Source organism: Ahaetulla prasina, chromosome 1 (genome assembly GCF_028640845.1).
Source record: "Ahaetulla prasina isolate Xishuangbanna chromosome 1, ASM2864084v1, whole genome shotgun sequence".
NCBI classification, from domain to species: Eukaryota; Metazoa; Chordata; class Lepidosauria; order Squamata; family Colubridae; genus Ahaetulla; species Ahaetulla prasina.
This window is the reverse complement of record NC_080539.1, coordinates 336,758,795-336,786,335: the sequence shown is the minus strand read 5'-3', so window position 1 is coordinate 336,786,335 and position 27,541 is coordinate 336,758,795. Positions and strand designations below refer to the sequence as shown.

At 38.9% G+C, this 27,541-nt stretch overlaps 1 protein-coding gene across 6 annotated transcripts in view; it reads right to left on the bottom strand.

The window, feature by feature from the left end:
• EML1 (EMAP like 1) overlaps positions 1–27,541 on the bottom strand; it is a 175,633-nt gene that overhangs the window by 33,538 nt on the left and 114,554 nt on the right. For 4 of the 6 annotated variants that reach the window (XM_058162686.1, XM_058162684.1, XM_058162685.1 and 1 more), the window contains 7 exons: positions 21,969–22,103; positions 11,334–11,362; positions 9,749–9,775; positions 7,189–7,318; positions 5,801–5,950; positions 4,922–4,991; positions 291–401 (listed from right to left, as the gene is read on the bottom strand). In XM_058162686.1, the coding sequence (XP_058018669.1) occupies positions 291–401; positions 4,922–4,991; positions 5,801–5,950; positions 7,189–7,318; positions 9,749–9,775; positions 11,334–11,362; positions 21,969–22,103 (652 nt within the window). Of the gene's footprint in view, positions 1–290; positions 402–4,921; positions 4,992–5,800; positions 5,951–7,188; positions 7,319–9,748; positions 9,776–11,333; positions 11,363–12,042; positions 12,072–21,968; positions 22,104–27,541 lie in introns of all 6 variants that reach the window. The other 2 variants (XM_058162682.1, XM_058162683.1) reach the window with 2 other exon arrangements.

Here is a 27,541-nt window from a genome sequence, read left to right as displayed (position 1 = left end):
AATTCATACTGTTCAGATAGAATCTCTAGAAACAAATAGTATTATATACCACCCATTGTAAACTCTATACAACCAACATTTAAGTCATTTTGTTAGAAAAGAAGAATTTCCAGCAGTCTTAAAAGGAAAAATATAGTCCAGTTGCCTTTTGAAAAAGCACCTTTGAAACAACTATGATCTGGATGACTGAGAATCTCCATAGACACCAGCAGTCTAAATTTAAAAAAAAACTTATAATTGGCCCTGAGAAGCTTACAAAGCACATTAAATATACATTAAATATTACTCACTGATTTAGAAAATGCAATGCATGTAACAGCTCGATCAAAGAATCCCATGCCAATTACATGTAGTGTATTCAAAGTAACAGAATCCCAAATGCGGACATGAGGCAGCAATTGCTATGAAAATGAGCAAACAAAAATAGATGCTTTAAGGGAAGAGTTCAGAACATAAACAATTCTCAACATCCTGGATGGAATGCACAACATTTTTAGTTTGAAGAAACACAGTAAGAAAATAAGAGGTTCTATTTTCTATGGTCAAATTATTACAGCAATTTGTTACTTGAATATTTTAACAACAGCCATTATTCTATTTGAAGTCATCAGCTCAGCTCAAGGCAAATGACAGGTACTTTGAACAACAGTCCACTTTATGACAAAGTTTGAAGGTACAATAATTAACTATGGGCATGTTGCTGCTAAAAGTTTTAGGATACCTGCCCATGTAGAACTGCACTGATCTGGCATTGGCATATAAGCTGTGCCACACTTGATTTGCACTGCACGGTTTGGAAGCAGTCTATTTTCTCTTGGGTAGAAAATCTTCCTTCATTCTTCCTCCTATTCTCTGCACATCAAGATCCCAGTAGATTTCATAGACAACCTTATTCATGAACACAGATTCAATATTTTAGTCAATGTCACAATCCCTGTTTTAATTCTACCTGCTTATATAAACCATATGTTTTGAACTCTTATCTTAACTTATCTCTGGCCAGTTGTTGTTGTTGTTAGCATATGGTGTTGTCACAGTAGCCAGGAGACCACCATGCTGTTGCAAAGTATTGGTTTGGTTTGCCAAGGTACCAGCTCTGTTATAGGAAATGCTGGTTCGCTTCCCAAGATGTGCCACACACAAGGGCGAGCTGGCTTCACAACAAAGAGAAAGATGAGCTGCTCTTCCTGCAGCGTCACCCAAGGCCCCCTCCTTTCCCAGAACTGTCTTGTAAACAGATGCCACAACTGGGAAGGTTCAGAACCATCAGGAATCTGACTGCCTCCACAGAGCATCAGCTCATCTCCCCACTGAAGTGTTACCTATCTGTTTGAAAGCACGTTCATTTGTATAGAATGTATCTTTTCTTTTATGTACACTCAGAGCATATGCACCAAGACAAATTCCTTGTGTGTCCAATCATACTTGCCCAATAAAATTTTTTATTCTATTCTATTCTATTCTATTCTATTCTATTCTATTCTATTCTATTCTATTCTTTCAAACTGTTTTGTGGACAGAAGCTGAGACAAATGACAGGAGCTCACCCTGATATGCAGTGCTAGGGCTTGAACCGCTGGAGCTGAGACCATCTCCAGTGTCATTAAGCCACTGAGCCACCACACTCTCCTGACCAAGTGAGTTCGAACAAATCTATTCTGTGATGCTATGGTTCCATACCATCATCACTACTTTTAATAGAAATTTATATGCTAGAAGAATGACATCTTGATATTTTTCACTTTTTCTTCGTAACAACTCAATTTTTTGCAAAACAGTCAAACATATAAATACAGTCAAAAAATGGAGGGGGTGTTTACAACTTTATTTTCCCTGTTTTTGTGTAGAGCAGTAATGGGATTACTTGGTTATTCCATGAACCAATGTAGTTGGAGAGGAAGAACCTGACTGAGGATTTTTGTATTTTCCTATTAATCAGCTCAAGGGACCACTAATCACTTCATAATACTCCCATATTTTCAGTGATCCAGTGTCATAGACACTAAAACAATTCTATTCAAATTCTTTGGAAAATGGGAACAGTGCTACAGTTCAAATGACAGAGTCCATAATTAGTGCCATGAATTTGTTAGCAGTCTCAATTAAAATAACTCTTTTAAGTTTAGAGTCTCATTTGAAGTGCAGATATTAGAGTTATGGAGTGTTTGAGGTTAAAGGCAAAAAGATGCTTTAGAATGCATGAAGAGTAGCACCTATTTGCAACTCTTTAATCAAGCACATTCTTTTTCCAGAATAAACTGGTGCTACACTCCCATATGCATTAAAGCATTCCGAAGTCCTAATGGGAATAAGCAAATGGATTATCAAATAAATCAACCTAAAGTTCTCATGCAAGGCACAAATGACCAGGCCCCAAATCACCCTGCTTCAAACATATCATGTAAAGACTTGGCTCTTTGGAGAAGACTTTAATGTTAGGGAAGATGGAAGAGAACAGGATGACCAAGGTGGATAGAGTCAATTACGGTGGTGATGAATGCATCATTGGAAGTCCTTAAGGACCACGTTAGGAGCAATTGTCATGAGAAAAAATTATATGTGGTTGCTAACAGTTGACTATAACTTGCTAGCACATAATCAATCCAAAAATCCCAAAAATCTAATTTTGAAAAATATTCCAAGTATAGACATGAAGAATTATCAATATTCTAAAATTCTGGTGTTTGAATTATTGGGAAGAGAGAAGGGTCCCTGGTATTTTTGGAGGACTCGGGGGGGGGGGGATATGAGTTGTCTAAAATTAATAGGAGTCCATTTGAGTTCATGAATATATTAAGTTTCTGTTGTGTCCCTTTCTATAATATGAACATTCTGAGGTTTTATATAAACACTTTCTCTATTTTCCTGTTACAGTAAAACTACCGGTAATTATATATACTTTGTGTAGGGGAGGCACCTTCAAGTCAGTGTCGGCTCTTGATAACTGCCTGCATAAGTCAATGCAATTTTCTTGGCAAACCTTCAGAAATGGCTTGCCATTCTTATCTATAAATTGTATAAAATCTTGAAAATGGTAAAATATACTTTTAAAAATGAAATAACCTTATAGATTAAAACTTAGTCATAAACAAATGTGTTTACAAATTATATTTAAATGCAGATCCAATCTGCATTTGGATACCCTTGTACGATTCTAATTTGACATATAAACATATTTTCATATACCGGTAATATATACATGCAATGCATTTACAGGACCACTAGAGAGCAATCTTTGTAAATTTAAGTCTCAACTATAACTTGCACAGGAGACAGAAAATATGTATATACTGATGACTGAAGTTAGTGCAGTGGGCTAATTCACCAAGTTACATGTAGTTTATTTATTCAACTGATAACCTGCCTTTCATTTAGGAGCTCAATTTACATATACAGAACTTCTTCCCCTTATTTTATCTCACAACACATTTGAAGTTAGTTGGGTGAAGAGACATTGTCCAATATGTTTGTGTATATCAGAAAGGAGACCTAGCATAGATTTTAATTTAGGTTTTTAAATTAATGACCGAAAAACTATATTAGAAGACCAAATTTAGGATATTAATGCATCTTTTAAAACATTTTCAAGGAAACTATTGTAATACAATATGTTTAAATAAATGAAAAGCATATACATTGTATCCAATTTAAGAATTAATCCCATGTTATGTAATTAAAATGACCAACCAGCTATGGAAAGCCCATAAACAGAATATAAGTATAACGGCATCCTTTCTGTGAGCAGCAGGCTGGCATGCATATGCCCGAGTGCCTGCCAGCCCATCACTTGCACAAGTTGAACTGTGCACCAGCCAGCCACTCAGGTGGCCCAATTCCGAATAGGCCATAACCTGGTAATTGGCCATTGTCTGGAGGTTGGGGACCCCTGATATAGACAACACTTCATCATAATAAAAAAGGATCAATTAGAGAACACCTATCAACAATATTTTCAAAGGACTCCAGTTTACCAGAGAAGAAGAAAACAACAACTCATTACCCTTCCTGGACATTCTGACCAGCAGAGACCAGAACGGCAAACAAGAAACACAAGTATACAGAAAAACCACCCACACCATCCAAGTGCTCCACCGTCAAAGCAACAACCCAACCTCCCACAAAAGAAGCTGCACAAGAACTTTATTTAAATAAGCACAAACTCACTGCAGCAACCCTGAACAGCAGAAAAAGGGAACAGAGCATCTATACAACATATTCCAACAAAATGGATATCCATGCAATTTTATCAGTGTCTGACCACTCAACCGAATACAGCACAACCAAGCCCTAAAAAGAATAACATTGTCATACATCAAGAACATTTCAGAAACAGTAAACAGCCCAACCAAAGAACCTCTAAGGTTATTCCCTCCAATACTGACAGGGCAAGCCACTAGAATATAATAATTTGGGTAATGAAACATCTGCAAGAAAACAACCAAGTTCAGAGAGCACCAAGGACCCCTCATTTCAATCCTGAACGAAAATAATCTCCTTTAATTGTATCTGAAAGCTTCATATTGATACAAATTATTCTCATACTAAATAATGCTATACAATGGAACTATCATATAAATGAATAGGCTGGATACTGAATTCAAAATAATTTACAACCATGTTTCTAACGTTTAGAAAATTTATGCAGCCTTATGAAAAGTCCAAATCAAAGTTATAACAAGGCATAGACATTTAAGCAAAGGCAACACAGCTATGGTTTTATACTGAACATATACCTGGAGTATGAAGCCCAGGAGCAATTTCAACTTCTTTCACATATTTCATTAACCAATTAGTATCTTAGTCACTAACACAAATATTAGGAATTTATTTCAACAGTTGCTGTATATTAATATTAAAACAATCCTAGCACAGGGCAAGAACACTTTCATTTCAAGGAAACAAAATTCTAGTAACTCCTTACTTTTCCATCCTTAGATGTCCCTGCAACCTGACCAGTTGCTATGGTAATCCTGTCAGGATGTACTGCTAGGCTGCCAAAAAAAAAAAGGTGGTGGAGAGAAGAAACACACCTTTATTAAAATAAAAAAAATAAAAGCATTTTTATAACCTGAATGAAAACAACAAAACACTTTTTACTTGCTATTTCCTAAAAAATTACTGAGGTTCACAAGAACACATTCTTATTTTATCATGTATCTTATCTAATATTAAATGCTACTGCATACTATTGTGCCCTACAATGCTATTTTAATTTTTTAATTTCAATTTCTATTCAGATCTAATCATTTATTTTTCATTACAAAATGTTCAGATTGGATTTATCTATCTACAGTGTCTTCTAACACTAAAAAAATGAGGATGGTTAATTGGTTACAGTTGCACCAATTTCTTTGTTCCTTTTTGCCTAATTATGCACCAATATCTTTGTTCCTTTTTGTCTAATTATACACATTTGGAGATTGTAGTTTATATTATATGGGGTAAACTTGTCCAATTCAAATATTATTTCCTATTACTTTAGATATGTGCAACCTGAACTTGGGTTGCTACAGACAAACCAGTACTTAGCTTCAATCTCTAAGCTGTATGTCTTTCGTAGTTTTTGGCAGGTTTTGTTTTAGGAAAAATGAAATATTGAATCAAACAAGACTCTATACTACAGTATATTCTAACCATTACCAGTGAATCCGGGCCATCACCATTTCTAAGACAATTTCATTCATAGCCCCAGAAATTTGGTGCTAAGCCTGCCATTATATTTTCGTTATCAGAGATAAAAAGATATATCTTTGAATGTTTTATTCAGATTTTTTTTCAAACTTCCTTTTTCATGGCTTACCACTTCACATCATCATTGTGACCAATGTAATGTCTCTGCAGTTGTTCTTCAACATTATACAATACAACCACAGATGCAATGAAGTAAACAGTTTCTCCGGTTGGTAAGAGGTACAGATTATTGCGACAATCCCGACCTCTATAACCATAGCTGGTATCTTAATTAAGGTACAACAACTGAATATTGGAAGTTGACAATAATGAGGAATTCTAGGACCATAAAGTAAGACTCTCTGGCTGCTTGACACTTTACCAATTTCTATCACAGGAACAACTCTGATGGTAACACTTGTTAATGATTACATCAATTATTAAAATTCTAGTTCCAAGTTGTAAGAGAATATATTTCCCTTTAAGAAGGTAGATACTTTTGTAGTATTTTGTATATTTTTCACATTTCATGGCATGTTATCATAGGTGCTGGTTTGAAGATCACCAACTTTCTATTAGAAAAATTATGAATGCATTTATGAGCAGGAAGACTTGAAACAATTGAAAATTTGCTCACGTGCCAGTTTGTGGAAGGGCAGAATTTTACATACTGTAGAACATTCTCCTTCTCCCACTTAAAATCAAATATCCCCCAGCTAATAGGAAGAGATTCTTCCCAAAGGGAAAATTGCAGCTCTTTTAATCAGCACACTTGATACTAAGCCAAAACTTCTACAGCAACAATAGCCAATAGGCCATAACAAAATAAAGAATATAACATTTATAAGATCATATGTAAAAGTAAAATTAAAAAAAACAGATTAAAAAAGAATAAAATGATGAAAATCATATTAAATAGCTAGTTTTTTAAATATTAAAACAAATAAAATTAGACTAAAAGCCAAAATACATAAAATCAAGAATGGTTTTCAACAGTATTTTAACTAAAATGGAAATCTATATTTAACTTGTAAAAAAAGAAACTGACCTGCTTGTAACTTGAAATATTAACAGTGAGGAATAATTAAAAGAAGGGATCCAGCATAGCTAATGTTTTTTATTAGTATATGATCTCTGTGCTTGTACTGAAAATCTGGATAGTTTTTCTAATAATTGGGTTTTTAATTAAAAATAGTATGGAAATGTTATAAATTCCCTTTGATATGCAACACAACTTCCTTATATTATAATTAGTAATTATAGCACTCTACTTTTTATCATGCATCTAATTTGCTAACCTGATAGTTTTAAACATAAATAGGATGCATTAAACTGAAAACATGAGAGATGATTGATAACATATAGATGACAAGCTTCATAACACCAATTCTGTAACAATATACTAGTTCCTTGAATTTAGATGCCTACTATGCTTCATCACATTTAAATATGTACTTTAAAAATAGATTATCAGAAATAAGCATTATTTAGTTGAAGTGTGTCCATAAAGAAGGATACACCCATTCCAGTTTAAGCTTTTTGGATGGTAGTTCCGCCTTTGCTTCCAAATTGTAAGACTCCACTTGATCTTTTGGCATGTACATGGTAACAGGACGTCCACGCAGAAACATTTTAACATATCCTTCCTCTATTGAAAAAATAAATCAAATACATAACAAACAACATTCATACATAGTATTCTGCCATTTTAACATTTTACTTTGAATTAAATTTTCACATATCTGCATATCAGTAGCTATGTTAATTGTAATGACTTCCTAGTTTAAACATAAACTTGGTATTTGATTTGCAATGATTAATGATACATGTGCTGAAGATAAGACAGTAAAAGAACGATGCTGATGCACCATGCATGCAACAACATAGCTAGATTTTGAAAATAAAGGTAGCCCCCATTCAAGCAATTGAATAATTTAACAACTATTCGCAATTACAATGGGGATGAAAAAGTAACTTTGTAGCCAATCCTTGCACTTACAATCTTCATAGGTTTGTAAAGCAAAGGAAAACTGAAATAGGATAATAAGCCTGGCTTCTGGAAATCTATGGATGTAGTTAAACGTCTAGCCTACAGCCCTGATCCTATCCAAATTACAATAGGGCAAAATTTGTCTAACTTTACACATCAGCCATGGCTGGCTAGGTACAGCTCTTTTCATAAAAGAAAGAAAAATGTGTCTTGACAATAGTGCCAATATCCACTTTTTAATATTGATACATGTTGTTAGACAAACTCTGAAAGCATGAATTCATCAGTATGCTTTTGTTTGTTTTGAAAATGAGTACAAATGCATATCATAAGCTGTGCTATAATAAAACCTCCTGTGTTAGCAAAGACTATAGAATACGTTTCTAAACCTATATCAAGGAATAAATTGTACTGTCCTTCTGCACTTAACACTAAAATATATATTGAAATTTGTATTGATTTATGACTGTCAACATTTCTTAAACATAGGAGATAGAAAGCAGGTTGTGATTTCTGAAACCTGCCCCATCCTGAATAAAACTTTTTTCTGCTACTTGTAGTTTTTAACCAAAATTCAGTGCTAATTTATTTCAATTCAATCATAAAAAACTGATTAATAAAGAATCTAATAGATAAAAGCCACAGTTGAATTTTAAGTTTTAATTAAAGCTAATAAAAGAAATGGTTAGAATTGATACATGAAAAGCAAAAGAAAGTACAGTGTAAATATACAATTTTCCCCATTGTCAGGGATATATGTTTTCAGAAACCATTTCATTTAAGATTGAACTTTAATTTTTCCCACAGTGTTACTGTTTTATGCTTTATTCTGGTTAAGTTAATTTTTTTTCTAATAACATCTACGTCCTGAAAAAAATGTAAAAAATGCATTTTAATACAAATATCATGAAAACATAGTAAAAACTATAGAGGAATTAATACACAAAGCAATCACAACATATGAAATTATACTACATTGCCAAAGCCATTGTTCTGGTATATTGTTCAAGATCAGGTTGATTTATGTAAAAACAATTCTACAAAACCTATTATTAACTTAAGCCAACCATGTTACTGATCATATTCCAAGGGTGGATTAAAAATTTGTTATGCTTGCTTTCCAGTCACCCTCTGACAATAGGCAGACTGATCTGAAAAGTGGCATGTCCCATATCAGATAGAAAGAATAACATATGGTAAGCATCTTAGACTATAATAAGACATATAGATTTACAGAGATTAAGCCATTGAATACAAAGTTAAAGAGAAAACTGCTGAATGAAGCTTGGTTAACTACGTACAATAGTTGTAAAGAGCTCTGAAGAGATCATACTAACTGCTTGTGGTAACACATGGCATATTTAGAATGTGGAGTAACATTAAAAAATTAATAATTAAGATTTAATTTTATAAAGTTAAGAATATATTTACAAATTAGGCATTAGGAATAAACCATTTATATAACTGCAGTACAAATCTGTTTAGTCTTCACAATGGAAATGCATAATATGTATACATTACTATATGGTTATATGCTAATTATTACCAGGCATTTCCAATATTACATAAACACCATTTAAATATTTACATAATATAGAAAACACAGAAATATGTTATTCACTTCAACTTGCCTATTGGTGTCATAAATTAAATCTATTACTCACATGAAGTAATTTAGATAGTGAATAAGCACTGCAATTCAATCTAAAGCAAAAGGTTGATTTAGCCACATGTTAGGATGCTATTTGACATACTAGAACAGGCACTATCACTGTTTTCAGCCAAACTGCAAAGCAACTATTATTACAAACGATTATGGGATGCTATATAGCTCTCTTTAACATTTGGGCCTTTTTCTTGGCCATTCATTTAATCAAGAAACCTATATAAACATCCATTAACATTTAGTACTACAATGTTTACAAGCCAGTAGATGCTCTGCAAGAAGCTGGCTAAGAAAAAAGGAAAATTATTTAATAATATTATAGTCACACAAGGAATAAACTGCCTTCACAGGCTCAAACTGCTTGGCCCTGTTAATAGGCTTGTTCAGAGAGCTATGAGATTTTAGAAGCAAGGTCTACCTACCTGTACAATGTGTCACACGACGCTTCCCTTGTGGTTACAGAGACAGAGATAGAAGTGCTAGATAAAGATGCATTCAAGAACAGTCAGCCTTATCTACATCCCTGCTCTGTTGAGTACCCAGCTGTATTATTCTATGATCAATGCAGGTAATATAGTATGTCCCTAATTTGCATTCGTATGGATATGAATAGAAAAATCCAAATACATACAGTACAGTATGTAATTTTGTGTAGTTTCTACAGCTTCCATTACCTTTCACAATCCAAATATACTACCTCAAAAAGCATACTACAGAGGAAAAAATAAAGTCCCAAATTTTGTTTTACTGCTGTTCTGTTGAGTAATATTGGTTCAGATGATACAAATTAAGGTTTGGCATTCTGTCCAAGCTAATGTATAAATCAACTATCAAAGAGACCTACATGATAAAAATTAAAAAATAAATTTGGATTTCCTTGTAAAAATAATAGTTCAGTGATATCCTTTAAAAAAAATCTAGTATTTTAAACAGCCCAGAACACTTCAAATGAATTGAAAGCTTTCTGTGAGAGTTTTTATTCAAAAGCCAGACTGAGATTTGTTTTGTCAAATACGGTACATGTCCTTGGCCCATATTGCCAGGGTTATTAGAAATTGGTGGAAGATATTTATAGGGGGAAAAAGAGAAGATGAGAGAAAACCTGTTTTAACACCACATTCTTCCCTGCCAGTTCTGTCCTCAGAGTACTCTTCCACACTAGTATCTCCACTAGGCTGGGATCAATTCTTGATGGGATTGGATTTAAAAATTCAAAAATGGCATTTAACAGGGAAATTCAAGAGGCACACTCTAGCACCTCCACTCCTTCCTATCAGTTCTATTATGCATACACTGACTCTGTTTTAGATGCTGACATATGAGGATTTACACATCCAATTTAAGCACTTTCTTCGAAATCATAACCTTGATCCATATTATCATTGATAATTTAGTTCTCTACTGGTTGTATGGATTATACTGACAGGCTACTGGAGTGTGTATAAACTATCCACATTTTTTGTGTGTGAACTGTTTGCACAGGATTGTGCAGTATCAGCCATAGAATACTCTGCTTAATCAGTTCCTATATTGCTACTATGTAGTGGAAATCCATAGTCTTATCATAGAGATAAGACACATAGTTTTGGTATGTTGCATGAACAAGGCAATTGTGCTCCATTAACCCATGTTTATTGTATTTGGAACTGCAGCATTCTATTAAGGAAATGTTGGCCACATCAAGATATATTATTCTGAGGGAAAGACTGACAAATATTAAAATTACTGAACTAACTGTAGACTTCTTTTAAGATGGTAGCAATATAAATAGCAAATAAAATATAAGCGTATAAACTTAATATGGTAAGTAGTTTGTTAAAATGTGAACTTTACTGCATTGTAGTGATTCAGTAATCACTACAATGAAATCTAGGCTATGATTTAGGAACCAAAGTATAATAATTCTGCTAACCAATTATTTAGAGAAAGTCTTTCAAATATTCATATTCTTTATTAGAACAAAAGTTATATATTTTTATGAAATAATAAAGAAAAGAAAACAATTACCTGCACTGAACATGGGTTCCTTGGGTTTGCTGTAAAAACAATCAAGAAATATTATTTTAAATAACATTGACCCCATACATCCTTTCTTCCAAACATCCTGTCCTTGAATACCCATTGTACTTTTGATTAATTTTTCTCCTTTAATATCATCATTCATTCTAAATCTCTCTCTTAAACTAATATATCTAATTTCTACTCTGCAGCAATCAAATGATTTTCAGAGGATGACAGAGTGTATAAAAAGTTACAATATCCATAGTCTAATCATAGAGATAAGACACATAGTTTTGGTATGTTGCATGAACAAGGCAATTGTGCTCCATTAACCCATGTTTATTGTATTTGGAACTGCAGCATTCTATTAAGGAAATGTTGGCCACATCAAGATATATTATTCTGAGGGAAAGACTGACAAATATTAAAATTACTGAACTAACTGTAGACTTCTTTTAAGATGGTAGCAATATAAATAGCAAATAAAATATAAGCGTATAAACTTAATATGGTAAGTAGTTTGTTAAAATGTGAACTTTACTGCATTGTAGTGATTCAGTAATCACTACAATGAAATCTAGGCTATGATTTAGGAACCAAAGTATAATAATTCTGCTAACCAATTATTTAGAGAAAGTCTTTCAAATATTCATATTCTTTATTAGAACAAAAGTTATATATTTTTATGAAATAATAAAGAAAAGAAAACAATTACCTGCACTGAACATGGGTTCCTTGGGTTTGCTGTAAAAACAATCAAGAAATATTATTTTAAATAACATTGACCCCATACATCCTTCCTTCCAAACATCCTGTCCTTGAATACCCATTGTACTTTTGATTAATTTTTCTCCTTTAATATCATCATTCATTCTAAATCTCTCTCTTAAACTAATATATCTAATTTCTACTCTGCAGCAATCAAATGATTTTCAGAGGATGACAGAGTGTATAAAAAGTTACAATACCCATAGTCTAATTAAAACCTGAAACAAAAGTAACAGTAAAGAATAACTTTTTTTTCTTTCTTCCAAAAAAGGGGAAAAAGAGATGGCTTCATGTATAATTTAAGAAAATGATCTCCAAGGTTGATTTTCAATGTTTTCCTAAAAACCCTAACCTGGTATCTGTCATGAGGCTGTTCCAAAGCATCCCCATCACTACAACAGACAGAACCAACTGGCTTCAGGGCCCTGACATTCTTGAAAAGGGAACGTTGTCTTACCTGAACGTCCCTTCTCGGAGAGGGGGAAACGGCCGTCAGGTCTGGGTAAAATCTCCTCGTTGCTGATTGGACCGAGTCTTTAATTTGTTGTTTGTGGTCCCCGCCTCCTCCTATCTCCCTCCAGCTTTTTCGGCGAGGATCCGACTATAGGCCGTCGTGTCGTACTGAAATGAGAGAGAATTAGTGTCCTCCCACCCCGGAACCCAGGTTGGACAGTCGCCTTGGGTGGGGCTGACGGCCGTTTCCCCCTCTCCAAGAAGGGACGTTCAGGTAAGACAACGTTCCCTTCTCCCTGTCGGGGGAAACAGCCGTCAGGTCTGGGACATACCAAAGCCCAATGTCCTTCCGGGAGGGCTGATGGCGACCCGTCATTGTTGGTGAGGAAGAACCGTCTGCAGTACTCATCTGCCAAATGCTGCGTCCGCCGACGCATAGGAGTCCATGCGATAGTGTCGAATAATGAAGTGGGATTGGACCACGTCGCTGCCCTGCAGATCTCCTCGATTGATGCCTGGGCGCCCCAAGCGGCTGAAGAGGCTGCGCTCCCGGTAGAGTGTGCAGTAATATTGTGCGGCACAGGGAGAGACTGATTCTCATATGCCGTGGCTATTGTGGCTCTGATCCACCTTGCCAGAACCGATTTGGTCACCTTCTGACCCAGAGAAAGTGGCTGGAATGATACGAAGAGGGCCTCTGTTTTGCGGAAGGCCGATGTTCGTTCGATGTAAATTTTCAATGCTCTTCGTACGTCTAGAGTGTGCCACACTTTTTCTAAGTGGTGCTTGGGATTTGGGCAGAAATTAGGAAGTACGATTTCTTGAGCCCTATGGAACTGACTGTTAACCTTCGGGAGGAAACTAGAGTCCAGTCGTAGCACCACCCTATCGTTGAAGAAAGTGCAGAGGTGTGGATGAACTGATAGGGCAGACAATTCCGAAACCCTGCGGGCCGTGGTGATGGCTATCAGAAAGGAGACTTTTAGCGACAAAAAACGAAGAGACGATTCTCTAAGTGGTTCAAACGGCGTCTTAGTCAGAGCACTGAGCACCGCGTTCAATCGCCAAGTTGGGAAGCGGTGGACCACAGGCGGGTTGACATCAGTAGCACCCCGGATGAACTGTTGAATGAGAGGCTCTCTTGAAAGGGAAATTAGTGAACCACATCTCAACACTGAGGAGAGCGCTGCCACTTGTCTCTTGAGCGTATTGGTCGCCAGCCCGGAATCCAGACCTCGTTGTAGAAAAGCCAGAATGTCTAAGACAGAAGCCGAGGAGGCTACTAGCCCTTGGGACGAGCACCACCCCTCAAATGTGCGCCAAGTGGCCTCATAAATTCTTTTGGTAGAGTCTCAGCGAAAGGCCAGCATGGTGGGGATGACCTGGTCGGGAACTTTCGCCCTAATTAAGATGCTCCGCTCAATCTCCACACGGCTAGACGTAGCCATTGCAGTTCGGGGTGTAGTACTGGTCTCTGGCAGAGAGAAACCTGGTTGTCCGGGATCCTCCACGGTTCTCGGATTGAAAGAGTCATCAGGTCCGCAAACCAGGGTCTCCTGGGCCAGAATGGGGCCACCAATATCAACTCCGCTTTCTCTGTGAGGAGCTTCTGTATCACTCTGGGGATCAGTGGAATTGGTGGAAAGGCATATAGAAGGCCCGGAGGCCATTTGCTGCGTAGGGCGTCCACTGACTCCGCACCCCGAGATGGGAACCTTGAGAAGAACCGAGGGACTTGATTGTTGGTCCCGGAGGAGAACAAGTCCACCAGGGGGAGCCCGAAGCGGGATGACAACTCGTGGAAATTCGCAGGGGACAAGGACCATTCCGATTGATCGATAGTCTGTCGGCTGAGGGAGTCCGCCATGCGATTGTCCGTCCTCGCAATATGTTCTGCTTTTAATGACTGCAGATGGGACTCAGCCCAGTGACCGAGGCTGAGCGTCTCCTTCATTAGCGTGCGAGAGTGAGTGCCACCCCATCTGTTTACATGCGCCTTCGCCGTCACATTGTCCGTGAGAACAAGGACATTCCTGTCCCGGATGAGATCCTCGAAGGCTAGAAGTGCTAGACGGATGGCACGCAGCTCTAGAAAGTTGATGCCGTGGCAGATTTCCGAGGGGGACCACTTGCCTTGGGCCAGGTGTTGGTCGAGATGTGTTCCCCACCCCGACAGACTGGCGTTGGTGGTGATGATGACCCTCACTGGTTCCCTGAAGACCAAGCCTCTGGCTACCACCTCTGGATTCCACCATGCCAAAGAGTCGGCCACTTCCCGTGGAAGATTCACCCGTCGACTGGATGAACTGCGCCAGTTCCTCTAGTGTGGTAGGAGGAACCACTGAAGAGGCCGACTGTGGAGGCGAGACCATGGAATAATATTGTATGACGATACCATCTTCCCTAGGAGCTGGGAAAGTTGTTCTAAGGGGACTGACCGTGACATCCTAGAATTGCTAATTCAGCTAAACTATCCTGACATTCCACCGACAGATAGACCATCGACCTCTGTGAATCAATTTGTGCACCTAAGTGGACAATGGTGGTAGAAGGGATAAGGTGGCTCTTATCCCAGTTAATCGAGAACCCGTGTGATTGTAATGCCTCTATGGTCAAGGAGAGATCCCTGTTTGCCCTTTCCTTAGAGGCCGACAGTATGAAAATATCATCTAGGTAGGCCTGAAGCCTAACAGGAATCCCCCGAATATGAGCCATTAGCACCGCCATGACTTTAGTGAAAACCCTGGGGGCCGAGGACAACCCGAAGGGTAAGGCCCTGTATTGATATTGAAAGCCTTTAAAGCAAAACCGGAGGAACCTACGGTGATCTCGTCTAATGGGAATATGCAAATAGGCTTCTGTCAAATCAATGGAGGCCATATAATCTCCCTGCCTTATGCACTCTAAGATGGAACGTAATGAGTGCATTTTGAAGCGGTGGTACACAATGTATTTGTTCAGGACTTTAAGGTCTAGAATAGCCCTCCAGCCACCCGACGGTTTATTTACTACGAAGAGCCTGGAATAGAAGCCCTGTTTCTGTTGATCAATTGGGACCGGTTGAATGGCCCGGATAGCCAGAAGATGGTTGACCGCTGAATCCACAAGGGAAGCACTGGAACTGCGGTTGGAAACAGGGCATTGTACGAAAACCGTTATAGAACTTTTTGTCCGTGGCATTGGGGTTAGAGCCCGAACCCGGATGAGTCCACTGATGCTGGACCACGTCAACAAACATTTTGGGCGCAGGGATGGTTTCTGCTACCACCGTGGGTTCCACAAAGAGTGGAAGTGCTAGGCAGGGCCTGAGGATCTGCTAGAGGGGCCGGAACGGCACCCAGACCCGTAGTTGTCAGGGCTTTAAACAGAAGGGAACGAAACAGATGGGGCTTAAACAGCCCCACAAATGAAGGCTGATCCGGCCCGAGACCCTCGTCCTCTGACAAGGCTTCTCCGGTATCTTCCTCTTCAGATATTGAGGCCTGGCTGTCCTCCTCAGTGGATTTATCCCTTTGAGACCTGAACATAGCTGATGCTGAAGTTGAAGTTTCTCTCCTTCTCTCCCCACTACGGGATTTGGAAGACGAAGTGGGCGGAGTCTCCCATTGAAGGGATTGAGCTAACTCTTGGCGTATGGCCTGTTGAATCATCAGCCCAAAGGAGTCAGGAAGCTGAAACACTGGCAGCTGGGGCAATCTGGCATCTGATTGTTGCATAGGTGCCCATACTCCTTGGGTCACATTTGCTGACTGGGCCGGTAGGGAGCCGGGATTATTCTGAAGTTCCATCTCAGAAAGAGTGCGGAACAATGGGGTAGCCCCAGCCTGAGCCATAGGCAAGGGGGAGGTCCTGTCTGGGGACCAGGATCCAGACCCTTGGATTGGCTGGGAGACAAGATCTGGGCTTGGGGGGGCAGGAAGGGCTACAGTATTCTGCCTCCCCCTCTCCTTTGGCGAAGGGGACCTGTGAGCCCTCTTGGAGGCCTTGGAAAAAACCCTTTGGAGCGCCTTATGGCGCCTCTCCTCAGCCCGCGCCCCCTTCTTGGCCTTGGCGTGGGATACTTTCCAGCCCGTAGGACAGGAAACATGAGGGGCTGAAGATGGGCCCTCCCCGGGATTATCCTGACTTAAGTACTCCTGAGGCGAAGCAGGCAATTCTGACTGGGTATTAATGGCGTCCGCCATTTTGAAATTCTCCCGCCAATTTACGGCCGCTGCAGCCTACTCACAGTTCTTGCTGAATAACTGGCTCCCTGTGGAGGCTGCAGAGGAGTCAGCCCGTCAACGCGCAGCTGCCCAGCTGGCGGGGCTAGCGTACTGATCGCTGGGCCTCAAGTGGCAAACGTAAAAGCTCTTTTTCCTTTTTTTTTTAGCCTCTGGCCGCGCACTCGAGCGGCCGCCGCTCGATCGCTAGCCTGATCACTTCAAACGCGATCGATTGAGCTCCTCCGTGCGCCTCTAGCCTCCAAAAATACCTAAGGAGAGGCGGGGCGGGCTGCTCGCCTCGCGGCTTCTAGCGCGGCCTTGCAAGGCTCCCTGAGGCGTTTCCTTGCTGGTGAGAGTGGGAGTGAGGCAGAGAGAGAGAGAGCCGCCAGTCGAGAGCGCGTCGGGGACCTGCCCATGAGCCTCTCCGAAATACTCCACACTGTCACGGCGGCTCTTCATGCGTCGGGGACAAGCCCGTGAGCGCTTTTCTGCTTTTTGGCTAGCCGGGCGAAAATGCCGAGGCGGCCCTCAGCGGGCTCGGGAGCCAGTCCCTTCACACTGTAGTGCAGATAAAGACAAATATAAAAATATAAAAAAATATTAAAAGAAAAAACTTCTGTAACCAATGATGAAAGAGCTAAAAAAGAAACTAAAAAAGGGAGGAAAATAGGAAAGATAAACAAATTCTGGAAACCTCTAACACTAACTACCAAGCCTGAGGTAATTCCTAACACGTTCGGTCCGTAGCATAACCGAGTCGAAAAAGCTGGAGGGAGATAGGAGGCGGCGGGGACCACAAACAACAAATTAAAGACTCGGTCCAATCAGCAACGAGGAGATTTTACCCAGACCTGACGGCCGTTTCCCCCGACAGGGAGAACATTAGACTTTAATAACCTTTTCCCTAGATGTTTCAATAGGTTATACTGAAGTACATAGTCTTGTAGTTATCCAGCAGCTAAGACACAAGCAGCTCTATAGGTCAAAACTAGCATTTTTTAAGTTGTACCAACAAACCAATCAGCAATCAGTGCAGGGTCTATAGAATTGGCATTATGTGCTTCTATTGTTGATTGCTAATAAATATGCAGACTGCCACATTTTGGTCCAATTATAGTTCCAAGTAGTCTTTAAATGAAGTATTTGGAACTATGTAGAGGACCTAGCTACAGTATCTATGTGGTAATTTGAGAATGAATTCTTATAACCAGGTCCTCCATCACCATATAAGACCAAAGTGGTCCACCAGTTGCAGCTGGGCATAGTCTCCATGGCTTCCACCTGCTGTTCAAGCAGAAGCTGTGAGTCCAGAATTCCTACCCGCAAGTCATGAGCCTGTTCCTTCATAAGTAGTACCTGCTCATCACGAAATAAACACACTGAAGTACAAATAGCAACTCCATCTTGCTTGGATTCAACTTCAGTCTTTGGTTGCTCACAGCCTCCAGACATTGCCAAAGGACAATAATAACTATTCCTTACAGCCTGGGGTAGCAATGTATGATTGGATACCATCAATAAACTGATAGTACTGTACTCTAAACTCTCTATACTTTCAACCAATAACTTCATAAAGATGTTATACATTGCTACCCCAGTCTGTAAGGGATAGCTGTTATTGTCCTTTGGCAGGGGAGAAAGGACTGACCCTTGAAGCACCCACGTTGGGGGCCACTGAACCAACATCTTGTAACATCTTTATATGTGCTTTTTTACCTGCCTGTGAACCGCCCTGAGTCCCTTGGGAGATAGGGCGGTATATAAATGTGATAAAATAAATAAATAAATAAATAAATCTCTTCCCTTACTACACAGATTGAAACTATTCACCGAGAAAGGAGCAGAATAATTGTGAAACAATATATCCTATCCCTAAAACCTGCAGGTGGTCTAAAAAGGTAGAACTCTCAATGATATCAAAGGTTGCTGAAACACCCAGCAAGATCAAGATATTGATATACTACCTCCTTCCAGATCTTGGCACAGGTCATCCAAGAGATATTGTCTTTGGTCAATATCCAGGCTGAACCCAGATGAAGAAGGTTTTATGCTCCCTATCACTATAACTCTGATTCTTCCTCAACATTCTAAAACTTGTTTATATTTTTAGATTCTCTTACCCTGACTATTTTAAACTTCCAACCAATTATTGTTGCACTGTAGTAATTTCTTCCATTCAAGCAATGCTATCAAAATAATTAATATCCACTTTTATATCCTACACAGAGATTCAATTTAGGTCCAACACTGGCTCCCCATCCATTTTACATCTATTTTTAACTCATAACTGAAATGCTCATTATATGAGCATTTCATTTTTTTTCTCCTTTAAATTTCTCCACAAGAAGTTTGTTTATTTACTTGTAAGTTCTTCAAATAGTCACTTGAGAATTTTCATGGGCTATATGCCCTTGTAGAACCTGTTTAGAACTTTCTAGAGTTTACAGTATTCTTTGGTGGGAGCTTAACTTAGTAGAACTTTGATATTGGTCAATTCAAGAAACAGACATAGCAGAGATAATGGGAACACTCTTTGTTGTAATGAGGGAGAATAACAGTATCTTAAAAATCTGAAAGTTTGGCAGAACAAGAAAAAGACACAAGATCTTAATTTACTTATCATAGAAAACCCATCATGGAGTGAAGAGAAGGGGACTCTTGTCATTGACTTATAGTCACTAACTCTAGAATTTGGAAGAGTTGATAGGGTAGAATTAAAATAGTGTTAATTTTATGTTAATCTTAAAATTGTTAATCTAAGATCATAATCTATACATATAAACATATTTAGTTAATAGAGCTATGATGGTTAAAAATAAGCTGAAGGATTCCACGTAAGTCAGGCTCATAGGGCTTCCCCCAACCACTTTCGTTGTATACTTGATGTACAATGACAATAAAGGCCATTATTATTATTATTATTATTATTATTATTATTATTATTATTATTATTATTATTATTATTATTATTATTATTATTATTATTATTATATTATATTATTATATTATTATAGTTCCTGGAGGTCTAGCCGTTCAGAAGCTGATCGGACACTAGTGAAGTCCTATACTAGGACTTACCTAGTGGCACTGAGGGAAGCGAGGCGGAGCTACGCCTCCTCCCTCATTGCATCGGCAGATAACCGCCCAGGCGCCCTGTTTGGGTGACCCGCCTCCCTCCTACACCAGGGGAGCGGGATGACCCGCTGCAGGGACGTGCTGAGGAGTTTAACGGTTATCTATACGATAAAATCGCTCAGCTTCGGGATGGTTTGGACCAAGATTGCGTGATACGGGTGAGACGGCTGAGGGTGGTCTTGGTGACATTTTATGGGATGAGTTTGACCCTGTTGCTCCCGAGGACATGGACAGGTTGTTGGGGAGGCTGAATGCCACTACATGTTTACTGGACCCGTGCCCCTCCTGGTTGGTGCTGGCCACGCAGGAGGTGACCGAGGCTGGCTCCAGGCGATTACGAGCGCTTCTTTGGTGGAGGTGTCTTCCGCCGCCTTGAAAGAGGCGGTGGTGAGGCCCTCCTCAAGAAGCCTTCCTGACCCGCTGTTTTAGGTAATTATCGTCCGGTCTCCAACCCGCTCATGCGAAGGTTGTTGAGAGTATGGTGGCATATCAGTTTCCCTTACACCTGGATGAAACTGTCTATCTAGACCCGTTCCAGTCCGGTTTCCGGCCCGGTTACAGCACGGAGACGGCTTTGGTCAAGCAGGATGATCTCTGGAGGGCCAGGATAGGGGTTGTTCCTCTGCCCTGGTCCTATTAGACCTCTCAGCGGCTTTCGATACCATCGACCATGGTATCCTGCTGCGCCGTTGGAGGGATTGGGAGTGGAGGCACCGCCATCGGTGGTTCTCCTCCTATCTCTCCGACCGTCGCAGTCGGTGTTGACAGGGGCAGAGGTCGGCCCGAGGCCCCTCACTTGTGGGGTGCCGCGGGGATCGATCCTCTCGCCTTCTGTTCAACATCTACATGAAGCCGCTGGGTGAGATCATCAGTGGGTTCGTGTGAGGTACCAGCTGTACGCGGATGACACCCAGCTGTACTTTTCCACACCGACCACCCCAACGGTTATCAAGTGCTGTCCCGGTGCCTGGAGGCCGACGGGTCTGGATGGGGAGAAACAGGCTCAAGCTCAATCCTCCAAGACAGAGTGGCTGTGGATGCGGCATCCCGGTACAGTCAGCTAAATCCGGCTGACCATCGGTGGCGAGTCATTGGCCCCGGCGGAGAGGGTGCGCAACTTAGGCGCCCTCCTGGATGAACGGCTGTCTCTAGAAGATCATTTGACGGCCGTCTCCAGGAGAGCGTTCTACCAGGTTCGCCTGGTGCGCCAGTTGCGCCTTTCTGGACCGGGAGGCCTTTGCACGGTCACCACGCCTTGTGACGCCTCGCCTGGATTACTGCAACGCTCTCTACATGGGGCTTCCTTGAAGGGCATCCGGAGGCTGCAGTTAGTTCAGAATGCGGCTGCGCTGGTGATAGAGGAGCCCTCGTGGCTCCCGTGATAACACCCATCCTGCGCAGGCTGCACTGGCTACCTGTGGCCTTCGGGTGCGCTTCAAGGTTTTGGTGACCACCTTTAAAGCGCCCATGGCATAGGGCCGGGTTATCTACGGGACCGCCTACTGCACCAGATACCTCTCACCGACCCGTGCGCTCTCACAGAGAGGGACTCCTCAGGGTGCCGTCAGCTAGGCAGTGTCGGTTGGCGACGCCCAGGAAGGGCCTTCTCTGTGGGGCTCCCACCTCTGGAACGAACTCCCCAGGACTCCGCCAACTTCCTGACCTTGAACCTTCCGTCATGAGCTCAAGACACATTTATTCATCTGTGCAGGACTGGCTTAGATTTTTAAATTTAGAGGGGTTTTAAATTGATTTTAATATTTATATTTGATATTTATATTTCTATTTTTAATAATTCGGGTGCTAGAATAAGTTTTTTAAGGATTCTTTTAATTTGTATATTGATATTGATGTTTTATATGCCTGTGAACCGCCCTGAGTCCTTTGGGAGATAGGGCGGTATATAAATTCGAATAATAAATAAATAAAATAAATAAATTATTATTATTATTATTATTATTATTATAATTCTAGGAAGCTCTCCACGATGTCTAAATTACAAAGACCACAATGAAGAAATGTCTTCTCTTAACCTCCTGAGCCCCAAATAAATGTAATTTAGAAATTTTGCTTTTTATACCAGTCACTGTTCTTTTTACCACTAGATGAACTGCTTGTGGATCCAGCTCGATTGCGATTGCCTTTGGAATCTCCAGAACTTTCCCTCCGACCACCAGGAGAAACACCTTCAGCTGAGTTGGTTCTTTTAATAGTGCTAATAGAAAACAATAATACTGATTAAAGACCCAATCATTAGCCTGAACTAACACGTTCAATGTGAACCCAATGTTATTTTTCAAACTTTTTTTTGCAAGAAAGAGAACCAACACTGTAACACAGTGCCTCTGAATTACCAACTGCAGATATCATAGGTGACCACACCAAAAACTTGTCAGATATTAGATAGAATCAACAAAAAATAATAATTGCAACCACAGTAATTCTGTTCCTAAACTAGGCCTAAAACAAGTCTGAAAAATCTTGAACTAATCAATGTCCACAATCATCCTCTTTTGGAAAATTCAGATAAATCAAAATGGGTGGATGTCAAGATAATATCACTGGGCAACTTTAAATGTCTGACTCAAAAACTGTAAGCTATTCCATGCAATTAGACCAGATGGGGCATGGATAGCAGAACATATATAATATTCCATTAAAAACAGGATTTTAGTTGGTTTAAATGAGTAATTTTATTTCAGATTTGCAAATTTGTCAAGCAGATCTTTGAAGTCTCTAATATATTTTCTAATGTAAATGGTAAAGCAGTCTCATCAACCTAAAGATTCTGCTTGTTGACTTCTTGAGGATGCAAGGGAGCTACATAATGCCTATCACTGCCAAAAAGCATGACCATATGCATTAAATGCCATGTGGGTTTTTTTTGGGGGGGGTTTCCACAAGTTTTGTGTCCCTTTTACCTTATATGTATTTTTCCCAGATACCTCCTAAGCAATAAACCGCTCTCCTGTTTCATTCCAAAAGCAAGTATTTATATCTTCATCTATATGCAAGCAAAGGAATAATTTAGGGTATTTTGAAACTCATTTTATTTCCCATTTCCAAGTATCAAAGCTTCATTGCTGACATGAGACTCTGAGTTGTGTGGACATGATGAAGAAACAAGAGTTCTGAATGGCTTTTTGTGTTAATCTGATGACACCAAGATTGTAATATGTGATTCTAATACTTTGATTAATTTATGCATATTTCTGAAGATATTTTAATTATTCTAGCTAAGTTTTTAATCACTTAAAAACTACCGGGCGAACCGGTAGCAGCAGCGGTAGCAGGCTCCACCCACCCACCCAGACATCTTCAAATATGCTCTGCACATGCAAGCGAGCAAACCAGTAGCAAAGGTAAGTGAAACCCACCACTGACTGGTATAGAAACAAGATTGTATGGGCTATCTATTACCAGAAGCTCCTTATCACAGCTTCTTGCCAATTGTTAAATCTATCTTCTCTCCTCATATTTCTGCCTTTGCTTCCTATATTGTTGCTCCCAGACCTTGGCAATATATTTTACTGTAAGCTTTTGCCAAGGTCTCAATTTTTCTCTGGTTTTAAACCTTAATGATGAAATTCACAAGGCATAACATAACATAACATAACAACAGAGTTGGAAGGGACCTTGGAGGCCTTCTAGTCCAACCCCCTGCCCAGGCAGGAAACCAAATTAGGCATCTGCCAAACCTTCTTCCCAAATTTCATAGAACACACATGAAATATAACCCATCTTTTGATAGGTGCCTTTATGTGGATAGCACTTCTAGGATTGACAACCAAACCCTTTTCAACAGTGCCATTTATGTAGTCATTTGTTTTCAGGATCTGTACTTTTTTCTTATGCCATGATCCTCAATTGGAACGATTGACAAAAATACTACTTGCACTCCCACTTCCTTCTCCTTTCTGTGTAGGACCTCAAATCTCAGGAGATCAACTTAAAGTTTCTTGTAACTCTGTTAATCCCACACTAATCAGTAGAAATGGATAGTTATAGTGGGTTTCAGATAGAAAATTGTCTATCATATCCTGAATATGGGCACCTTCCATAATAGCAATAGCACTTAGACTTTTATACTGCTTCACTATGCTTTACAGTCCTCTCTACATCATAATGTAACATCAGATTTGCACACTATGGCTTAAACTTTTCTCAATTGAAATCGTTCATCATCACATGGGTAACTGTGACCCGTAGTTGCTGAAGTCACTATTGACTGTCTTCTAAAATGAGAGCATTATAGTATTTTCTGAGCTCCATCAGCACTGGGTGCTTCTCTGTGTTATATGCTTTCACTTGGTTTTCTTTTCCTGTTCTCTTTACTTCACTTCGCTGTCCTTCCTGAAGAGTTTCCCCTGGCACATACAGATACTTTCATCTATGTGCTATGTAGAAACTATATTTGCAAATCTTCTTGCACAAGCTTCCTATAAGTTTAAATCTTATTCCATATTGTAATGCTCTGAAACAAGGTTATTAGAAGGCTACTATCATAGCTTCCCTCACTTGTATTTTCTCAAAGCTAATCATATTCAATTCCTTTATTTTTTTTCATAGAATTTATTATATAAATCTTCTTATAATTTTCAATGCATGCTTTTGAACTTGTTTTTAATTTTACTGATTTTTTCTTGGAATGTGATATCTAAAACTGAACATCATATTTGAGGTGGAATCATATTCAATTAAAAAACAACTATTATTCCAAAATGCTTTTTTTGCACATAATATTACAAAGTGTCCCACATTCTATCCTTGTACATTTGATTTTCATTTTCTAAGGCAAGAAATTTAGATTTGTCTTGTTGTACTTTGATTGAAATTCTTCCTTTGATGAGGAACCATAGGTGAAATAATGTTTAAACATGATTTTTTACTATGTGCCCACTTAATTAACATACCATCCAACTCAATAGTTAATTAATTTGCTAATCAGCATGTCAAGCAAATATTAGTGTAGAAACAAAGGAAATGAAATTAAACCCTTCTAAATATAAAATTACTCTCAGAGGGATGTATGAGAATTTACTTCAACATTTTTTCCCTTTTGCACTGATTTTTTTAACTACTGCCAAATAATGAAAAAGCTGATTTCATTAAGAAATATGGGATAAAGGTATTACAACTATGTTGTAATATTAATAAGAATTCCTCACCATGGAATAGTTTTTATTTTGCATACACTGAATAGATTCACAGACCTGCTTAATCCATGAATAAAGTGTGCATGAGCAAAATGAATAATGAATGCAGTAAATCAAAATGTAAGAAGAAAGAACATTTATAAGGATCTTGATAATGCAAGATAGGAATTCCTGACAGTGTTTTGAACGAGATACTGAAGATTATGAGAAGCACCATAGCAGACATACCAGATTTTTGCATATATGCATATAGTAGACATGTCATACTTTTAAAAAAATTATAGTGGGAAGTCTTGAGGGCTGGTGACCACTTAATATTTTGGAGAGCAAAATACAGTAGTGTGAGTCTACTCTATATCATGTATAGGTAGTCCTCAACCTATGACCACAAATGAGCCCAAGGTTTCTGTTGCTAAGTGAGACAGTTATGTGAATTTTGTTCCATTTTATGATCTTTTTTGCCACACTTGTTAAGTGAATCATTGCAGTTGTTAACACAGTAACATGGTTGTTAAGTGAATTTGACTTCACTTAACCATTGACTTTTCTTGTCATAAGATTGCAAAAGGTGATCACATGATCTGGGGGATTACAAATGTCATAAATATGTGTCAGTTGCCAAGCATCCAAATTTTGATCACATGACCATGGAGATGCGGCAATGGTTGTAAGTGTGAAAAACGGTCATAAGTCACTTTTTTAGTGCTATTGTAACTTTAAATGGTCACTAAATGAACTGTTGTAAATTGAGGACTACTTGTATATGAACAGACCTAGAATCTTTGGCTGTCTCTCAGGTTTTGGGTAGCTGGGGGATTGCCTTTTAAAAAATGAAGTTAATTTCATTTTAGCACTTATATTTTTATGTTTTTTCTCTCAAATGATAGGAAACCATGTGATTAATTTTCAGCAACAGAAGTAGATGTTGAATAAGAAAGAACATGAAAGAAAAAGGGACAGGCTGCAGGTTACTGATCCTCGATTCTAAACAATACAATCCTTAATCAACAGGTACAAACAGAAACTTCTATTAGACAAATAGTATAGTAATAACGTAAGTTTTTCACAGAACTTTAAGTTTTTCACAGACCCACAAACAATGAAGTATTATATATAATCTGGAATACCAGACATTTTTTAAAAATTTACAATATGTCATCAATACATTAAACCAATCCTCTGTGCAATCACAGGTCTGATTTAGCTTTAGAAGTTTTTATATAATAAGCTGCAGAACCTAACTAAGTAGTAGAATAAAAAATATATAATTATGTTTAGATAATATTGGTTTTATTATTTTTGTAAATGTAATGATATACTCATATAACTGATATACTCATATAACAGTTTTTATTGAAAGTTAACTATGAATGTAAGTTATTCTCTCCATAAAGAGTCCAATTATTTAGCTAACTTTTAGTTTAGTAGCCAATCTATAATTCTCCACCTTTCTTTTTCTTTCTGTCCCAATTTACACAAAATAAAATCCAGCACCTATGCGATTTGTTTGCATTCCTTTACTTACAAATGGGAAAGGATGGATTTGGCCATATGCGCAGTTCTACAAAAACTGCGGCAAAACCTAATCACTTTAAGGCCTAAGAACACACTCCTGAATCTCAACATGCTGGAGATACTACAGGCAAACATGTTCTCCTCTTTATTATGATACTGAGAGAGTACGGATGCAGTAATTTAAACATCTCTTCCCCCCTCTTTCTTTCTCTCTGTTCCATTCATATATTAAAACAGCACAGAAGCTGCATTCTTAATTTTATACTACTGTATACGAGTGTGCACATAAAGGAACTAAGTTGCACAAACTTGTTTCATGCAATACTGGACAACACTATGTAGAAATTATTGCTATATTAAGTTACAGCATGCCTAGGAAGTCTGAAATGTATCTGTAATTACTATCACTTTTCTTTGTTTCAATTGCACAACTGCATGCTCAGGTACTGTCATTAAAATTTGTCATCTTGATTATTGTGACAGTATACAAATTTATTGGGAATATCTAGTGAGATATTAGAAGCTCCTAGACAGGGTGAAAAATGAGCACAATTTACTACTGTCATGAGATAATGGTTACTGCACAACATAGATGTTTGCCATTTCCTCAATTAGAAGAAACAGAACAATTTGCAAACATAAACCCACAGTCAAAACAAATCTAGCAAACTGGAAGAGAGTATGGTGAGATGGAAAACTACTCAGAACCCCAGGGAAGGGACCATGCTTACACACCCCAATGTGGCCAATAGGTGTCAGGCTCTCCCTATATCATAGAAGTCACCTGAGCACACTTCTAAATGATTCAACTGGCAATCACATCTGAATATATTCACCCTGCCACTATTATCAGTTAACGAGGAACACATCGCTATTTTACAGTTGAATTGCAGTTCCAACATACTTTTCCTCCCAAGAAACTGAAGTATACCTGATCCAAATTCTGTGTGATAATGTTATTCTCAAAAAAAGAGCTGTTGAG